This window comes from Quercus robur, chromosome 9 (genome assembly GCF_932294415.1).
Source record: "Quercus robur chromosome 9, dhQueRobu3.1, whole genome shotgun sequence".
NCBI lineage: Eukaryota > Viridiplantae > Streptophyta > Magnoliopsida > Fagales > Fagaceae > Quercus > Quercus robur.
Window position 1 is genome coordinate 20,970,772 of NC_065542.1, and position 19,251 is coordinate 20,990,022.

The window sequence follows — 19,251 nt, forward strand, 5'->3', positions numbered from 1 at the left end:
AGTTACACAAAAATATACACATAACCCAAACCAAACTTCAACTAAAATCAAAACTAAAAAACTAGAAATTTAACAACAAATATATATACAAATATTGCTACGAAATATAAATGAGAGCTAGAGAGACTTACCTTGCTTTGGATAGGGTCTGTGGTTTTGGGTAGTATTTTTGTGCTTAAAATTTTGGAAAAGAAATGGTGGGTTTTGAGTAAAGAAGAAGAGAGGAGGAGGGGAAGTGGGTTAAGGAAGAGGGAGAGGGAGAAAAAATGTGGGTGAGAGGAAAACAGCTGAACTAAAGAAGTGGGAGACCAAAAATGAGAGACCAAAGTGGTGGGAAGGTGAAAAAAATAAGTGGGAAGTCTGAAAATTTTTAAGTGGTACGAGGGACCTATCCCAGCGTTTTTGGAAACCTATCCCAGCACTTTTGGAAGCGCTGGAATAGGGTCCACCTATTCCAGCGCTTTCGAAAGTGCTGGGACAGGTCTATCCCCATAAAGGAATAAGTGATCCTATCCCGGCGCTTTTGAAAGCGCTGGAATAAGGTCCACCTATTCCAGCGCTTCCAAAAGCGCTGGGACAGGTCCCTCCATTCCCTCATGGAGAGAGGCCTATCCCAGCGCTTTTTGAAGCGCTGGAATAAGGTCCACCTATTCCAGCGCTTTCAAAAGCGCTGGGACAGGTCTCTCCATTCCCTTATGGAGAGAGGCCTGTCCCAGCGCTTTTTAAAGCGCTGGAATAGGTGGATCCTATTCCAGCGCTTTTAAAAGCGCTGGGATAGGTCTTTCCATTAGCATTTTCTTGATTAATAAAAATTATATTAATTAATAAAAATATTTTTTAATAAATTAATAAAATAAATTATATTAATCAATAAAAATATTTTTTAATAATTCAATTTAACAAAATTGAATTTAATAATTCAAACTAATTTAATATATTTTAATTTAATACTTCAAATTAATAAAATATAATTCCTCACTAAAAATTACTAAAATATAATGTGATAGCTAAAAAAAATTTGTAAGATGTGACTCGAGGACCAACAATATTAAAATATAACCATGAAACCTACGAAATGACCAAAATACCCCAAAAACCAAAAAAAATGACCAAAATATCCCCAAAATAAAAAAATGACCAAAATATCCCCAAAACCCAAAAAAAGACCAAAATACCTTCCAAAAACCAAAATTTGACAAAACTACCCCCCAAAACCTTAAAATGACCAAAATACCCGCCAAAAACCAAAAAAAGACCAAAAATACCCTTAAAACTTTTAAAATGACTAAAATACCCCCGAAACCAAAAAATACCCAAAATAATCATGAAACCTACAAAATGACAAAAATACCCCTAAAACCTAAAAATGACCAAAATATCCCCAAAACCCAAAAAACGACCAGGGGTATTTTGGTCATTTTATGGACTTCAGGGGTATTTTGATCATTTTTTAGGTTTTGGGGGTATTCTGGTAATTTTTAGGTTTTGAGGGTATTTTGGTCATTTTTTGGACTTTAGGGATATTTTGGTCATTTTTTGGACTTTGGGGGTATTTTGGTCATTTTTTGGGTTTTGGAAGTATTTTGTTCCTTTTTTTGGTTTCAGGGAGTATTTTAGTCATTTTTTTTTATGTTTCGGGGGTATTTTATTTTTAGGTTTTGGAGGTATTTTGGTAATTTTTTGGGTTTCGGGGTTATTTTATTATTTTTTTTTAGGGTATCTTGGTCATTTTTTATGTTTAAGGGGTATTTTGCTCATTTTAGTGGTTTTGGGGTATTTTAAAGTTGGTTGATTTGTAGAAATGATACCTGGATCATAATTAGGTACCCATTTAAAACCCAATAAACATTAATATTAATTGGGTTTAATTGGGTTAATACTCATTTTACCCAATTAATAATTGAGTGGGTTTGAGTCTCATTTAAGTAGGCGGGTTTGGGTGGGCAAATGGATTTAGGTTGATTTTGCCACCCCTAGTGTTATTCAAATAATCAAGGGGGTTTTCCACCTTTTATATGCATGGGGGGTGCTTTTGTCATTTTCTAGTTTTTAGGATTCATTTTAATGTTTTGGGGATATTTCGGTCATTTTTTATGTTTCGGGGGTGTATCAATCCTTTTCTGGGTGTCAGGTGTGTTTTGGACATTTTTTGTCTTTCTAGGGGCATTTTGGTCATTTATTTGACTTATAGGGGTATTTTGTTCTTATTTAAGTAATCGAGGGTATTTTGGCTAGTTTTAGACACAAGGGGTACTCTAGTCATTTTCAATGCCTTAGGGGGTGCTTAGGTCATTTTTGATGTTTTGGGGTTATTTTAGTCATTTATTAGGTTTCGGGGGTATATTATTCTTTTTCTAGGTATCGGGGTGTTTTTGCTATTTTTCAATGTTTTGGGGGGTACTTTGATCTTTTTTTAGGTTTAGGAGAGTATTGGTCATTTGATAATTAACAAATCCCTCCACGAGTATAAGTGTTTGTGGGATGTGAGGGGCAAGTGTCGGGGTTCAAGTCTCCAGGAGGAAATTCCATACACATATACACTTAAATTAGACTATAGTAGAAATTCTATCTTGTGTTAAAAAAAAAAAAAAAAACCTATAGGTGACCTATTCCAGCGCTTTTGAAAGCGCTGGGACAGGTCCTTCCATTCCTTTAGGGAGAAAGACCTATCCCAGCGCTTTTTGAAGCGTTGGAATAAGTTGACCTATTCCAGCGCTTCCGAAAGCGCTGGGATAGGCCTCTCTTCATAAGGGAATGGAAGGACCTGTCCCAACGCTTTCTGAAGCGCTGGAATAAGGTCGACCCTATTCCAGCGCTTCAAAAAGCGCTGGGATAGGTCTTTCCCCATAAGGGAATGAGGGACCTGTCCTTGCGCTTTTGAAAGCGCTGGGATAGGTGGACCCTATTCCAGCGCTTTCAAAAGCGCAGGGACAGGTCCCTCATTCCCTTATGGGGAAAGACCTATCCCAGCGCTTTTTGAAGCGCTGGAATAGGGTTGACCTTATTCCAACGCTTTTAGAAGCGCTGGGATAGGTCTTTCTCCATAAGGGAACGTAGGGACTTGTCCCAACGCTTTTGAAAGCGTTGGAATAGGGTCCACCTATCCCAGCGCTTTCAAAAGCGCAGGGACAGGTCCCTCATTCCCTTATGGGGAAAGACCTATCCCAGCGCTTTTTGAAGCGCTGGAATAGGGTCGACCTTATTCCAGCACTTTTAAAAGCGCTGGGATAGGTCTTTCCCCCTAAGGGAAATCAGTAACCTTATCCCAGCGTTTTTGGGCTTCCTATAACAGCGTTTTTGAAAAATGCCGCTATAGGCCTCCTATTGCAGCGCTTTATAAAGCGCTGGGTCTGAGCCGCCGTAATAGGATTTCCTATACCAGCGTTTTCAAAAAGCGCTGGTACAGACTTATCTATTACGGCGGTTTGTAAAAACGCTGGGAAAAAAACGCTGGGACAGAACGATTTTTTTGTAGTGACAGTTTGGTTTCTTTTTTCTTCTTCTTTTTTTTTTTTAATTATAATACTGACAAGTAATTATATACTTGGAACCAAATTGAAATTAATTTCATAATATATGCACTAAATTCTAACGTGGTCAAAAAAATTAAAATAAAAAACATATATAACAACCCTGTATTTGTTTCAATGTCCAAAAAAAGAAAACAAATTGAAGTCATATAATTTTTGTTTTTTATAAATGCAAGGTGACTTTTTTAATGGATTGCATAAAGGCCAAAGAACCGTAATTTGGTGTTAGTTGAGTTCGGGTGAGAGAAGAAGTTAAAACTTGCATGCAATCATGCACAACTCCCTAGTGATTCTTTATTTTGTAAAATAATAATTGTCCTATTATGCTTGAGTTTATTGATACGTGTAACACTTACATTCTTAGATTATATTTATGGAATAACTGCCTTATAGTTTGGTTTTAAAAATTAATTTATTAACAATCATATTAAAAGCAACACAAAAATTGGATTATATTTATGGAATAATAGTCTCATTGCACGCAATTTGCACGTGCATAAGGCTCTTTTATTTTTTTGGGTTTAGTGTCATAATTTTCTATGAACCACAATTTGGTTTAAGTGAATGTTGAATCATATTATGCATTTGAGAACTATTAATACACCCAAAGAGTGTCGTTAGACTAACTCCAAAAAATGAAAATAATAACAGAGAGATGAATAATAAAAAATGTGTTCATTTTTTGGAGCTAGCCTAATAGCACTCTTGGGTGCATCAGTAGTTCTCAAATGCATAATATGATCTAACATACACTTAAACCAAAGTGTGATCCATCAAAATTATGACACTAAATCCGAGAGAGAGAGAGAGAGAGAGAGAGAGAGAGAGAGAGAGCCTCATCACATGTGCAGAGTGTGTACGATGAGGCTAGTACTACCAATAATAGGAATCTCCTATTTAGGTTTTACCATTTTGTGTACCAAAATATCCTCACAAATTCTAAAACTCTCTAAAATACCCCTATCTTTAAGTTAAATAACTTTAAATGAAAAAAAATAAATAGGTTAAAAGTGTAATTTTCTATTTTTAAGACTAAGAAAAGACGTTGTCTTAAAAAAAAATTCCTAAGTTTTTTGGCTTTTTCCTTCTCTTCTCTATTCTGAGCACAAATATGCCCTACTTAGAATCAAGTTGAAATTTTAGAAATACCTCTTTACTTCAAAAAATTTAAAAGGTCATTTTAAATTATAATCGTTCTTAAAATCAAGAATATAGATGGGGTCAACCTAATAATCTTTGAAAATACCATTTTGATTCCAACTAGTTTCAAACAAAGTGTAGAATAAGAGCCATAAGGCCAAAATTATATTAAGAGTTTAAAACCAAACTAATCACATGAGATATTCCTTTTCACAAGGTCCAAATTTTGAAACTAGGATTAAAATTGTCTTTTACAAACATAAATCGCATACGCTCCACTAAATTGTATTTTACAAACACAAATCACATACTCTCCACTAAGTGGTTCCTAAAGCCTTATGAGATTCTGGTTTCAAAATCTCTTACCAGCATTTTGGGGCCACCCTCATGGATTCCTTTCTGTAATAACTCGATATAGACATTGTGTATACAAATTTTTTTCTTGATAATTTTCTGGTGCTTATAGTCTTTTTTGGCTTGGTTGATGTATTTTCTTTAGTTTTGTGGATGTACTTTCGAGGGAAGCTCTGTGCTCCCCTGTATTGTATTGTAGCATTTGGCTGTTTCAATAAAAGTTTTGTTTTCAAGAAAAAAAAAAGTATGTTACTTATAAGTGATATGAATAAATACAATAATCTGCTTATGCTTGTGTGTACTAATGTTGATTGGTATGATACATAGGTGACACGACTAAGGTGTGGAGGTTTTGTCCTTGCCTTGCGCTACAATCACATAATGAGTGATGGTATGAGCATACTTCAATTCATGATTGCTGTAGGTGAGATGGCACAAGGCGCAACTGCTCCTTCAATCCCACCTGTGTGGCAAGGGGAGCTTCTCAATGCTAGAAACCCACCACAAGTGACATTCACATATCATGAATTTGATGAAGTGGTCGAGTCCAAGGCCTTTGCCAGTTCCCTCCATGACATGGCCTGCAATTGTTTCTTCTTTGGTCCAACTCAGATATCTGCAATTCGAAGAAAAAAAACTTCCTCATCACCTACATAAATCTTCCACGTTTGAGGTATTACCTGCATGCTTATGGAGATGCCGCACCATAGCAATTCAACTGGACTCAGAGGATGAAGTGCGCTTGATATTTGCCATTAACGTGCGAAACAAATTTAACTCACCAATAGGGTACTATGGTAATGGGATTGCAGTCTCATTGGCTTTAACAACTGCTGGAAAGCTATGTCAAAGTCCTTTGGAATACGCATTGGAACTAATCAAAAGTGCAAAGAATAATGTTACCGAGGAGTATGTTCGATCACTTATACATCTTTTGGTGATAAAAGGTCGACCTTTTCTTACCATGGTGCATTCCTACGTTTGTATCAGACATAACACGTATAAGATTTGAAGCTTTGGATTTTGGGTTGGGCAGAGCCGCCTTTGGTGGACCAGGTAAGATTTTTCCGGAGCCAGGTCTTGACCCTGCAAACTTCTACATGCCAATGAAGAACAGTCAAGGAGAGGAGGGAATTATGGTGCCAATGTGCTTGCCAACTTTAGCCATGGAAAGATTTGTGAAGGAGCTCGATAGCATCTTGGGAGATCATTAAGATAGCAGTGAGACTTCTTAACTAATCGTTAAATGACTAGTGCACACAAACTATTGCACTCAAAGTTGTGTGTAATAATTTAGAACGAAGTCACAATTTTCAATTTAAAAATTTTTTACACAACTTTATGTGTAATAGACATTGTTCTAAGTAATCATATCTTTTCAGTACTAATGGGGACTTATATGTGATGCGAGAATAAAATGCATAATCTTATTTCTATGATATTTATGGAGTACATGATACTTCCAATGATTCTGAAAATTCATTTTAATAGTTACTATTTTAACCACTCATGCATGGTTAAGATTATGTTGGTACTCTTCAAAAAAAATGTTGGAATATGTTGTAATATCCCAAAAATATAAAGATATCACAAACCAATAGCCATGCATTAATGTTTTACTATTGCAATTGTTAGGGTACGTTTGGTATGCTGTAATAGCTCTTGAAAATGAATAGTTATTCATGTGTAATAGCAATTCAGTCATTTGGTTACATCTTTATTACATGAATTAGTTATTACATTAGAATGACTATTCTTTAAATTGAAGAATAGCTATTCCTCTATAAAATGGATGTAATAGCTATTCTTATACATCATCTTTTACAAGCTTTCCATATGTAACAACCAAACTTATGAATAGTAATAGTTATTCCATTACAATGTTTTTTATTCCCAATAATAAAAATTACTATTCTTAATGTAATCTACATTCAGTGTACCAAACATACTCTTAATGTGCACACCTATTACATACGAGTCCAAATCTTCTGTCCCTCACTTCCTACTCTACTATATACTCCACAAATAAAAACATACCACATATCCATCTAATTTATTAAATGCTAAATTTATGTCTTCTATTATTTCAATTACCTAAATATGATGGATTATTTATTTATTTATTTTAGGATATTGAAATAATAAAAGGCATAAATTTAGCATTTAATAAATTAGAAAGACATGTGATATGTTTTTATTTGTAGAGTATATAGTGGAGCAAAAAGAGTGGAATAGAAGATTTTAACTCATTACATACACCATACACATAATTTATTTTTTAGACTGAAATGTGACTTCAAGTTACAATTTTATTTAAAAAACAGAAATATGAGTACGATGTGTGTGTAATAAGCAATGTAATAAAGGCTGCCATTTAAATTAGATAAGCAAGTTTGTCTCTACATTTTCACTTGTGTTTTTTTTTTCTTACAAATAGAATTTACTCTCTTCACCCTTGTAAGATAGGTTACTCCTGCACTACGTGAAGTTGCATATTCAATACATCCTTACATTTAATTAGTTAGAATGTTGTGCAGCTCTTTTTTTTTTTTTTTTTTTTTTTTTTTTTTTTTTTTTGATGATGCACAAAAAGTCGTCAGTGAGTTGATCGTCCACACATGTCAATGGGTGCATCTAAAGAACAAAAGAGAGGAACCAATCAAAGGGCACCGGTGGGGTACCGGCCAAAGACCCTCCGAAGGTTAAGTTAGAAGAGAATCATCGCTATCTAGCTTGTCAAGGTGATGGTGATCCCATCTTCCATGAGACATAGCAAACACAAAGGAGCTCCTTGCAGCCCTCTGGGCTCATTGTAATCTCAAGTTACAAGCCACAGAAGCTTCGCCTTTTCTCTCTAGTCTATGACATGGAAGCTATCATCCCCACAGACCTCCATAAGCTAGCTATAAAGCTAGCAAGGATTTCAGGAATATCTGGGGGGGGGCTACCAATGGCGCTATTCTTTCTTGAAGACTTCAAATGATAGCACTTACCTCATTGGTATTCTCAAAAGCCATACAACATGCCATTGGATTGATCAGATGGGAACCCTTACTCGGTAGGGATCTATATGCTCATGCATTGTGCCATCTAGCATGATATCGACAGGATCGCCTTAAGCTTAAAAGAAAAGGGGGTGCATATTTCTTAGGCACCACAATTGCCAATGCAAACATGGGTGATATAAGCCAAGCCGACTAGTCTCACTTTCAATGAAGTCAAAGACTTTGTAAAGGCTTCACCCTCAAGAAGAGGGCTCAGGTTTATATAGAAGGGACGACATGGAAGACAAAGGGACACTTCATTCCAAGTGATGAGCCACTGGATAGATGCCACATGTCCTACGACATTAATGACCCTAAGCCAACTTGTCAGGCTAGGTATGTTTTTCAGGAGACAAATTGAACTGTCACTCCATGGGCCTGTCCACTCAAAGATCACAGATCTATGGAGTGAGGGGGCAACTGAAGAGGGTAAAATTAAGGATGACGGATCCATTTAAATAAACTTGATGGTGCTAGATTAGTGGACGGATCTAAAGGCCACGTGGCATCCACCTGGTTTAGTGATCTCCAAGGAATCCTAAATGGAAACAACTTGCGTCTTATGATTAACCCTAGCCTATAGAGTTCTAATACAAATAAAATCATAACATAAGGAGGATCTCATAATATTTGTCCATTAATGATGATCTTCTCCATAAGGAAACATTTTGCTACACAAGAAACGGAGGTCGGTTCTACACTACTATAAAAACCCAAAGGCCCTTAGATAATAAGGTACGCACAATTTTTCTAAAGCTTAAACTCTCAAGTATTGTTGGAGCTCTCTTCTAACTTAACCTCCGGAGGGTCTTTGGCCGGTACCCCACCAATGCCCTTTGATTGGTTCCTTTCTTTTGTTCTTCAGATGCACCCATTGACGTGTGTGGATGATTAACTCACTGACGATTTTTTGTGCATCATTATTTTGTAAAGTTGTATTCATGAGTGTTTGTTTGAGAACAGTTTATTTAGTTGAAACTAAAAACTTTTTGTTGAAAGTACTGTAAATAAAGCTAAAAGGTAGTTGAAACAGTACAGTAAAACTCATAAATAGTACCAAAAAGTGCAATGAGATGCATATCTGATTTTTTTTATATGAAAAAATAAAATAAAATAAAACTTTGATTATTTTATAAGAAAAGTGAAAAAAATTTTTTTGGAAAAGTGGTTGTTTCACAAAAAAAAAAGGTTGTAATTGATGGTATAATTAAAGTGGAACATAAAAAGTAAGATATAAAAAATAAAAAATTGTATTCGGAGAATACCTATTTCCCTTTTGATTCTTTCCTATGTTGTTTTAGTTTACCCTCTTCCATACTACTTTTAATTTGATATATATAGTTGTATTCTTTTATTTTGAAAACAATGAATAGTAGAAGTTCTCTTTCATATTTCTATAGTCTTCCATTTTCTGTGTGTCTATAACTATAACTATATATATCATTATGGGTGAGTAATTAAAAATAAATTATTACTCTAAAGAAGTATTAATTTAATTTGTTTTCATTTATTAATTTTTATCGTAATATATGCTTTTTTTTTTCCCACAAAACTCTTCTGCTTTAGAAAGTTTATTGAATAGTATATAAAGTAAAGCGAAAAGTGAGAATTAGTAGAATTTCTACTATGGAGTTTTTAGTCAAGAAATTACTACAGTACTTTCTCAAAAAAAACAAAAAAGAAAGAAAGAAATTACTACAGTAGTAGAGTTTGTATTTACGTTATAGTTGGCCGAAAGGATGACGAGGTAGTTACGTACAAGTTATACAAAATATTCAAACGAAACTTTTGCTTCTAAAATTAAAGTTCTAATCAAACATAAAATAACCAACACATGAATTTGATTTTAAGTGAGTTTTTCTTTACTGGTAAAGGTTAAGGTTACTAGACATTCTATATTTCTATTGTTAAATTCTTTTTAGTAGCGATAAAAAAAAAATAATAATAATATATATATATATATATATATAAATACAACAAAAAACTTAAAAGTGAAAATCTCAAATGAATAAGAAAATGGCTTGCCTAAAGTTATATATAATGCCTTAAGCCTAAAATTATATCTACCATGCCCTAGTCGTTTTTACTTTCCTTTCTCTTCATTCTGGTTGGTGGTGGCCCTGGTGGGGAATCAGATTGATACATTGAGTGTTTACACATAAAATAATGCCACAGACGAGCATGTGAACGATAAAATGGGTAATACTTAGCTTTATATCATAGGCTTAAGAGGTTAAACAAAAACTTGACAATTTTTTTGAGAATATGTGGTGCAAGTAAGTTAAATGGTTTGGAAATTCAAATATGGCAGGAGTTTGATGACTTTATGAACAAATAAAATTCAAGGAATAACTGTGAGCACCTTGTGGCATGGCCACCATGACTGCCAACTGAATAGTTTTCCTGGATTTCTGCCACCAAAAAAAAAAAAAATGAAGAAGAAACAATAGATCCCTTGGGTGGTGTTCAATGTGGACTCATCCTATAAATGGGCTTAGGACTTAGGAGTATGTCACAAATTTCGTGGGCCAGGTGGAAAGAAGTTGTCACTTGCTTATAGTTATAGGTCCAAATATCAAATTTGAACCCAAAGGACTACTTGTCTGGACTTAAGTCCAGAGTTATCGGTAAATTTAAACACTCAAACTCATCCAACCGTATGGTTGGCCTTCATTCATGTTGACCCATATTTGACAAAATTTTACTAAGGAAATCCTAACCCAATCACATAATTTATTTATTACATTAAGTATGCACACAAAGATTACACATGCAAGCCCTTTTTTTTTCCTAAAAGAAAATCAAATTAATATTTACGCTTTATTTGTTTTAGCAATTATGTTTTCTAGAAAATGAGTTATTTTTCAAAAAGCATTTTCTATAAAACTATCTTATTTTCATATGTTTGATAACAACCTTAAATAAATTGAAAAACAGTCTTTCAACTTTCCTTATTTAGCTTACTGTGAGACAGAGTTGTTATTTAAAAAAAAAAATTAGTGGAAAACAATCTCTAAAAATAAACCATACTTCTTATGTTGACTAAAGATAGATTTCCTTTGACTCATTTTTTCTGATGCCACCTAATACTAGAAAATACATAAAACTATATTTACACAATGTTTTCCATCGAAACAAACAAAACATTAATGAAAAGATATCTCATCAAACCATTTTGTAGTAACCAAAATCATGCATGTAGTAAAGTTAAAAGCATGTGATATAATTAAAAGAGGAAATAAATAAATCTTTAGCCTTTAATTATATTCAACTAGCTTGTAACCTCATGCATATGCATGGATACACTTAAAGATATACAATAAGATGCATAATATAATTCCTATATATATAATTTAAATACTATTAATAGTCATCTTTATATTTTATTAACTCTTTAAAAAATTTTGTAAGGATATTATTAGGTATAAAATGTAAATTGTCCGTTTTAAAAAAAAAAAATTTATTTTGAAGCACTTTTTTTTTACAATTCATTTATTCTAGACTCTTTGGTTTTTGTACTTAATAACTCACTTGAATGAATATTTATGATGTAGTCTCACATTTGGTTATAAAATTAAGAAATAAAACTCTGTAAGAATAAATAATTTTAGGACACATGATGCAAAATTGGAACTTTAATTTAGAATTCTAATTTGAGTTTCTCTCAGTTTCACCTATTTTTATTATTATTATTATTATTATTATTATTATTATTATTATTAGATTTTCCTTGTGACAGAAAAATAAATTCAACCACTGCGCACCCTTGGTACGATGGTCACTCCATAAGTATAAGTGTTTGTGGAGTGTGGAGGACAAGGGTCAGGGTTCAAGTCTCCAAAATAGAGCTTCATATACATATACACTTAGATTTGGCTAGAGTAGAATTTCTATCTTGTATAAAAAAAAAAAAAAAAAAAAAAAAAAAAAAAAAAAAAAAAAAAATTAAAGTTCAAATTTAAATATAAATTCAAATTCTCTCATAAAAAAAAGTATAAATTCAAACTCTTTCATAAAAAAAAAATATGTATATATATAAATTCAAATTCAAATTCAAAATGAAAATTTGATTGTCTTGATTATGCTTAATTCTATCACGTGAGGCCGAATCACACGTACTAATGTGAGAATCCCTCTGTTCATTATTGGTTTAGAGTGTTTGGACCAAACATGTGTGAATGGGTTAGACTATGTTTAATTGTCTTTCAAAATGCTGGCCTGACTATGAACATTGTATCCCTTAGATCGAGAGTTGTACATTTAGAGGCGCCACTTATTTTAATTCTTTGGGAAAAAAAAGCCATAAATAAAATAAAGGCGGAAATCACATTTTCGTCCCTACATCTTCATTCGATTCTCACTTTAGTCCCTAGATTTTATTTTTACCGCTTTTAGTCCCTAAAATCAAAAAGCGATTTCGTTTTTGTCCCTACTGTCATCTTATTAACGGAAATAGTCTACGTGGCAAACGGAGTGCACCGCTGGCACATTAAATGCTGACATCAGCATTAAAATAATAATAAAATATTTTATTTAGCATTTTAAAAATGCCACGTCATCTTTTAAAAACAAAAATTAATTTATGAATTTTAACTAAATGAAAAAAAAGGAAAAAACAGAAATAAAAACCAAAAATCATATAAATTGAGATCTAGCTTTACCTTGAGGAAGAACAGTCAAGAACAAAAACCCAGAAAATTCAAAACCCATAAACATGATTGAGGAGATGTCATCGCATGGGGAAACATGATTCAGGCGATCAGTGCAAGCTGGTGTTTGTGGAGTCCTAGTGACATGTGAAGTGTGTGGGACGATTCACCAAGGCTATTGGCGACTAAGTGGGCACTCCCAAAATCAAAAAATTCACAAACAAACTTGTTGAAAACCCACAAACAAAGTGCAGCGACCAGAAATCAAAAACCTATTCCAAATAAATCTGCTGAAACCCAGACCTCTTTGTTTCGTCACCCACAAATTGTCTCCATCTTGTTCGTTCCAGGTCGTCGGGGACGGTGAGATCTCTGCTTCAGCTAGATAGCGATGGCTCGACGGCGCCAAAATCCCACAATCCCAGTAGCAAAAACACCAACAAATCCAATTCCAACAATGGCAAGAAAAAAGCAAAAGAGAGAAAAAGCGAAGAGAAACTCGCCATTGCCGTCGTCGTCGCTGAGCTAGATGGGTTCGTATGTTGGCTTCGTGGGGATTTTGATTTGGGAATTGAGTTGGCGAGTTGTTGTGCCTGTGATGTGAAACACACCAAGACTCCACACACACCAGCTTGCACTGATAGCCTCAATCATGTTTTTGGGTTTTGAATTTTCTGAGGTTTTGTTCTTGATTGTTCTTCCTCAAGATAAAGCTAGATCTCAATTTATATGTTTTTTGGTTTTTATTTCTGTTTTTTCCTTTTTTTTCATTTAGTTAAAATTCATAAATTAATTTTTGTTTTTAAAAGATGACATGGTATTTTTAAAATGTTAAATAAAATATTTTATTATTATTTTAATGCTGATGTCAGTATTTAGTGTGCTAGCGGTGCATTCCGTTTGCCCCGTAGACTATTTCCGTTAATGAGATGACAGTAGGGACAAAAACGAGATCGCTTTTTGATTTAGGGACTAAAAGCGGTAAAAATAAAATTTAGGGACCAAAGTGGGAATTGGCTAAAAATATAAGGACGAAAATGTGATTTCCACCTAAAATAAATTCATCATTTTAATGATAACAAATGTGTAATTTACATTGATTTAAATATAATAAGAACATTACATGGTTTTGATCCTAAATACAATTTAAGCCAATTACATGGATTAAAGTCCTAGTAAAATTTGAATATTACATTAGACATGATCTAGTGTATGAACCATTGATCTAAGATTAAAGGCTAAGTTACGAGGTGGAAATGTGTTAGGTATCCATCTCACCCAATAAACTGATCTTCTAGAGCATTGGTGGCTACCATCATGTCATGTCATATTCAACCAACATGTCAAAAGAAACATAAAAACAAAATTTCATTCATAGAAAAATAGATCTAGCATCTGGGGTTTAATTTTTTTTTTTTAAGGTTTAAACATTCGAATTGAAAAAACAAATCTAGCATGCTTCAATCCTAAATCAACCTCTATCATTTATAGACAAACTTGTTTTCGAATATTTGGATGATAGGAATGATTTAAGTATTGCTATGGTTGGAGAGGAGTGAACTAGGAGCTACTATGATCAGGAGTTGTTGTTGCTGTGATTAGAAGTTGTTGTGGCTGTGATCAAGTGCTGCTATGTTGTTGTGTTGCTGCTGTGTGCTACTGTGTTGTAAGCTAGATAGTAGCAGGGCAAAAGTTGGGAAGTTAGTAGTTATAATTGTGCATTTAGTTACAGTTGTGTCAAGTGATTGGATGGGCAGTTAGTTAGTTAGAGGTAGTTATAGTCTTGTATCATTGTAACCATATCATGGTCATTCTGTTATAAAGAAGTAATTTGTTAAGGAGTAGGAATTAATGAAGATTGATGTACAATTCACTACCCTTACTCTCTCTATTCTCTATCTCTCTCTCCCTATTTCCTTCACTATTCCATTCATTCTCTAAGGAGGCCTAGTTCCCTCGAAGAACTACCAGAATTGCTTTCCTCTTGATTAGGATAGGAACAAGCAAATTCCTATCAATTGTTATTAGAGCTTACCTCTGTCACCATGGCAGAGGCTCAATCCTTTTCTGTTCTTAATGATAAGATCAATGCTTTCTATCAAACTTTAGATCTACATGATCAAGAATTACATGCAATTCACCAGAAATTAGATGCTGTCACTAGCATGTTGCAGACCCTATCTCAAACTGTGGAAGGATTAACTAAGGCTGGTAATCAATGGCGACAGAAACCAACCTCACCAGAAAGACCTTTGTCTCCAAGCCATCTAGAAACATCCTTGGCAACCATTCCCAGAGCAGTGAAGTTGGAATTTCCAAGGTTTAGCGATGAAAACCCCTCTGGTTGGGTCTATAAGGCTCATCAATTTTTCCAATTGTATGGCACTCCCCCTAATCAAAAGATTCTTCTAGCTTCTTATCATGTGGAGGAGAAGGCCCTGATTTGGTTTCAAGAAGCAAAAAAGGCTAGTCAGTTTACTAGTTGGGAGGCCTTTATGAGATCCTTACATGTGAGGTTTGGTACATCAGCATATGATGATCCAATGGAGACCCTGACCAGGCTTAGAAAAGTAGGTAGTGTGGCTGTGTATAAGGGATAGTTTGAAGCTTTATCAAATAGAATCAAGGAATTATCAGAGAAGCACAAAATGAGCTGTTTTTGAGTCGTTTGAAGGATGAGATCAGGTTATCACTCAGAATGCTTAACCCCCAAAACCTGAATGCAACATTTGGATTAGCAAAAATTCAAGAAGAATATCTAATGGCTATTAGGTGAAACATCAAATCTTGGGGTGATGGGCCTAAAGCTTCAATCCTTAGTCCTTCACCACTAATCAAGAACGACCTTAAGAGTGCAAAGATGGCAATCTAGAAGATTTCCCATTCTCAAATGGAAGAAAGGAGGAAGAAGGGATTATGTTATTACTATGATGACAAGTGGTTTATAGGGCATAAGTGTAAGACTCCAGGATTTTTCTATATGGATGGTTTACAAGAAATGGACTATCAAGGTGTGCAAGATCTTCAATTGGGGGAATTAACTAATGAACAAGCTTCTCAGTTGGAATTGCAGCATGAGGTGGATAGAATTCCTGAAGGAGTGGCTGAGATAACTCTTTATGCCTTGTTGGACAGTCCATCACTAGGTACTATGAGGGTGTGGGGAAGAATCAAGAGATGGTTATCTTGATTGACAGTGGAAGCACTCATAATTTTTTGGATATTGCACTTTGGAGGTTGTTATAGTTGCCTCTTTCAATTCAAGATTGATTTAAGGTTAAGGTAGCTAATGGAGTTGTTCTTCAAACTGAGGGAGCATGTCTTGATGTTTAACTCAGGATTCAGGGCACCCTTTTCAATGTTGATTTGAATGTATTACCCTTGGGAGGTTGTGATGTAGTATTGGGAAATCAATGGTTGTACTCTTTAGGCTTGATTCAGTGGAATTTTAAGAAACTCACCATGCAATTTGCTTACCTTGGCAAATCAGTTCAGCTCCAAGGTCTCAAACCTTCAGCTCCTACCCTTCAAGATGGAGATTAGTTCTTCAAGCCCATTATCAAGAAGGGTTTGGTATTGTAGATTACGTCCTGTTCTTCTCTACTTCCAGCTATACAACAGTGTTCAACCATTGATGATCTACTCCTAGAGTTTGCTAAGGTTTTCGAGGTACCAATTGGTTTACCACCCCTAAGAGGGCATTAACATCATATTATTTTGAAGGAAGGTACCTCACACATTTGTGAAAGGCCTTACAAGTATTCTTTTTATAAAAAATCTGAAGTTGAGAAAATTGTGCATGAATTGCTTGAAACTGGTTCTATTAGAGTTAGTCAAAGTCCTTTCTCTTCTGATAGTTTTTAGACCCCTTAAAAACACAATTGGATTAACCTAGGTAATTAACCAAGTTGTTACTTAGTCCAAATTCCAAATCTAGGTTATCACAATCAAACAATCATATCATGCAAAGCAGCGGAAAGATAAATAAGACAATGATATGATCACCCAAGAAGCCAACTCGGTAAAAACATGGGGAGGATTTAACCTAGCTATCCTCAAGGTAAACCTGAATCCACTATAAAAGAATTGAAGTTGTTCAACAGGACTTAGACCACTAACATTCTATTGCTACCCACCAGTAGAAAGTTACTGACACGACCACGTGCAAGCTCTAAAACCACGGACTCCTTCTTTCTTGGATTCTCCAGCAAGTACAAGCACACCCGCTTGTGTTTCTTTAAGTTCTTATGGCAGCAACTGAATGATCATCAAGCTCTTGAAGAAATCTCCTTCTTGATAATCCTAAGCTTGTGTAAAGGAAAGCTCCTCACAAATCTCACAAGAGATTTACACAAACAGCAATATGAGCAACAAAGTCCTTAGAGAGCTTTTGGGTACAAAATCATAGATACAAAAAGAGGCACACTCTTTTCTCTCTAAAAAACCTATAAAAACGTTTTAGGGTTTCCCTTATATATATGAGTGTTTTACTTGAACCCTAATACGTTTAAGTAGAGTTTGGGCTGAACTGGAATTCTGCAGAAAAATAAATCTGCACGTGGTTCAATCGATCGAGCCTTGTAGAGTTAGTCCAATAAATTCTGCAATCACTCGATTCCAATTTTACAAATAAACATACTTTGAGCAAGCCTAAACCTAGACTCTATGTTTTGATCATGGTTTACCAACATAATACAAATTGAAGTTCTAATACATTAGTTCCTAAAATCTTAGAACCTAACATCTTCTCCTGTTTTGTTGGTTAAAAAGGCAGATGAGAGTTGGGGTATGTGCATTGATTATAAATCTTTAAACAAGGCCACTATAGAGGATAAGTATCATATTCCTATGGTTGATGAATTGTTAGATGAATTGTGTGGTGCTGCCATTTTCTCTAAGTTGGATCTTAGATCAGGATATCATCAAATTAGGATGAAGGAGAGTGATATTTATAAAACTGCATTTAGGACTCATGAGGGGCATTATGAGTTTCTTGTTATGCCTTTTGGTTTGACCAATGCCCCTTCAACATTCCAATCATTGATGAATCATATCTTTAGCCTTATTTGAGGAAGTTTGTCCTAGTCTTCTTTAATGACAACTTGGTGTTCAGTAAGTCTTTGGAAGATCATATTGTTCACTTAAGGGTGGTCTTATCTGTTATACTTTCCAACTAGTTGTATGCCAAGAAATTTAAGTGTGTCTTTGGTTATGGAGAGGTGGAGTATTTAAGCCATCTTATCTCTGCTCAAGGGGTCAGAACTGATCCAAAGAAAACTGAGGCAATGCAGCAGTGGCCTATTCCTAGGACAATTTAGGCTTTAAGGGGTTTCTGGGACTGACAGGGTACTATAGGAAGTTTTTTCAGAATTATGGTGTTATTGCAGCTCTATTGACTGCTTTGTTGAAAAAGGATGCTTTTCATTGTAGAATTATGGTTTTATTGTAGCTCTCAAACAGGCTGTTTCCAACCCACCAGTCCTTGCTTTTCCTAATTTTTCTAAGACCTTTGTAATGGAGTGTGATGCTTCAGGACTTGCAGTGGAGCTATTTTGATGTAGGATCAAAGGCCTTTGGCTTTCCACAGCCAAGCCCTTAAAGAAGGAGTTTGCATTTATCCACTTATGAAAAGGAATTCCTAGCATTAATCACTACAGTGAAGCAATGGAGACCATATTTGGTTGGCAAACCTTTTATCATCAAAACAAACCAGCAAAGCTTGAAAAGATTTTGGAGCAGAGAGTAGGCACTCCTACTTAGCAAAAATGGATTACCAAGCTTTGGGGTATTCTTTTTTGGTTGAATATAAGAAAGTAAGGAAAACAAGGCTGCAGATGCACTCTCTAGAAGATTGGAAGGCCTTGATGATTTGTCTGATGACTTGTTTGTGGTAGAAAATTAGAATGCTCAGCTGTACCATATTTCTTTTCCTTGTCCTACTTGGTTGGATGTTTTGAAGGATGGTTATAGGATTGATTCAGAGTACCAACAGCTGCTCTCTAACTTGACAGTTGCTACCCCATCTAATACTCACTTTTCTCTTCAGAATGGCCTATTGCTTTATAAAGATAAAGTGTTTCTGAGTTCCAACTCACCATTGAAACCTCTGGTCCTTCAACATGCTCATAATAGTCCATTGGGAGGTCACTTAGGGTACTTGAAGACTGTGCATCATGTACAATGGGATTTTTTTTGGTATGGTATGAAGAAAGACATTAAGGAGCATATCAGAACTTGTGAGACTTGTTAAAGAATCAAAGTGGATACCATTAAACCTACTAGTTTATAGTAGCCACTCCATATTCCTGCCAAACCATGGTTGGATATTAGTATGGATTTCATTACTGGTCTCCCAAAATCTCAAAGTTATGATGTCATCTTGGTTGTGGTTGATAGGCTTACTAAATTTGTACACTTCATGCCCTTGTCACATCCTTAGAGCATCTCCAACTGTGTAGGCAAAAGCATAAAATTCTCTATAATAGAGAATGGGACCATAGAAACACTCTCCAATGGGTTCTCTATACCCGGAAA

General features: G+C 34.9%; 1 protein-coding gene and 1 pseudogene across 1 annotated transcript; both read left to right on the forward strand.

The window, feature by feature from the left end:
* Nucleotides 1-314: 314 nt before the first annotated feature.
* Nucleotides 315-6,238, forward strand: LOC126700835 (benzyl alcohol O-benzoyltransferase-like; annotated as a pseudogene).
* A 9,369-nt stretch (nucleotides 6,239-15,607) lies between these two features.
* Nucleotides 15,608-18,273, forward strand: LOC126700836 (uncharacterized). The gene is made up of 4 exons (XM_050399017.1): nucleotides 15,608-15,863; nucleotides 16,328-16,386; nucleotides 17,488-17,725; nucleotides 18,167-18,273. The coding sequence occupies exons 1-4, from the start codon at nucleotides 15,608-15,610 to the stop codon at nucleotides 18,271-18,273; spliced, it is 660 nt and encodes a 219-aa protein (XP_050254974.1).
* Nucleotides 18,274-19,251: the final 978 nt, after the last annotated feature.

Bases quoted from the DNA above. Each gene is read 5' to 3' on its own strand.
- LOC126700836 (XM_050399017.1), top strand. From the start codon at position 15,608: ATGGAAGAAAGGAGGAAGAAGGGATTATGTTATTACTATGATGACAAG. The intron at 16,387-17,487 runs GTACCAATTGGT...TTGGTTAAAAAG, and splicing joins AGTTTGCTAAGGTTTTCGAG to GCAGATGAGAGTTGGGGTAT. The intron at 17,726-18,166 runs GTTTGACCAATG...GTTTTATTGTAG, and splicing joins GTTTCTTGTTATGCCTTTTG to CTCTCAAACAGGCTGTTTCC.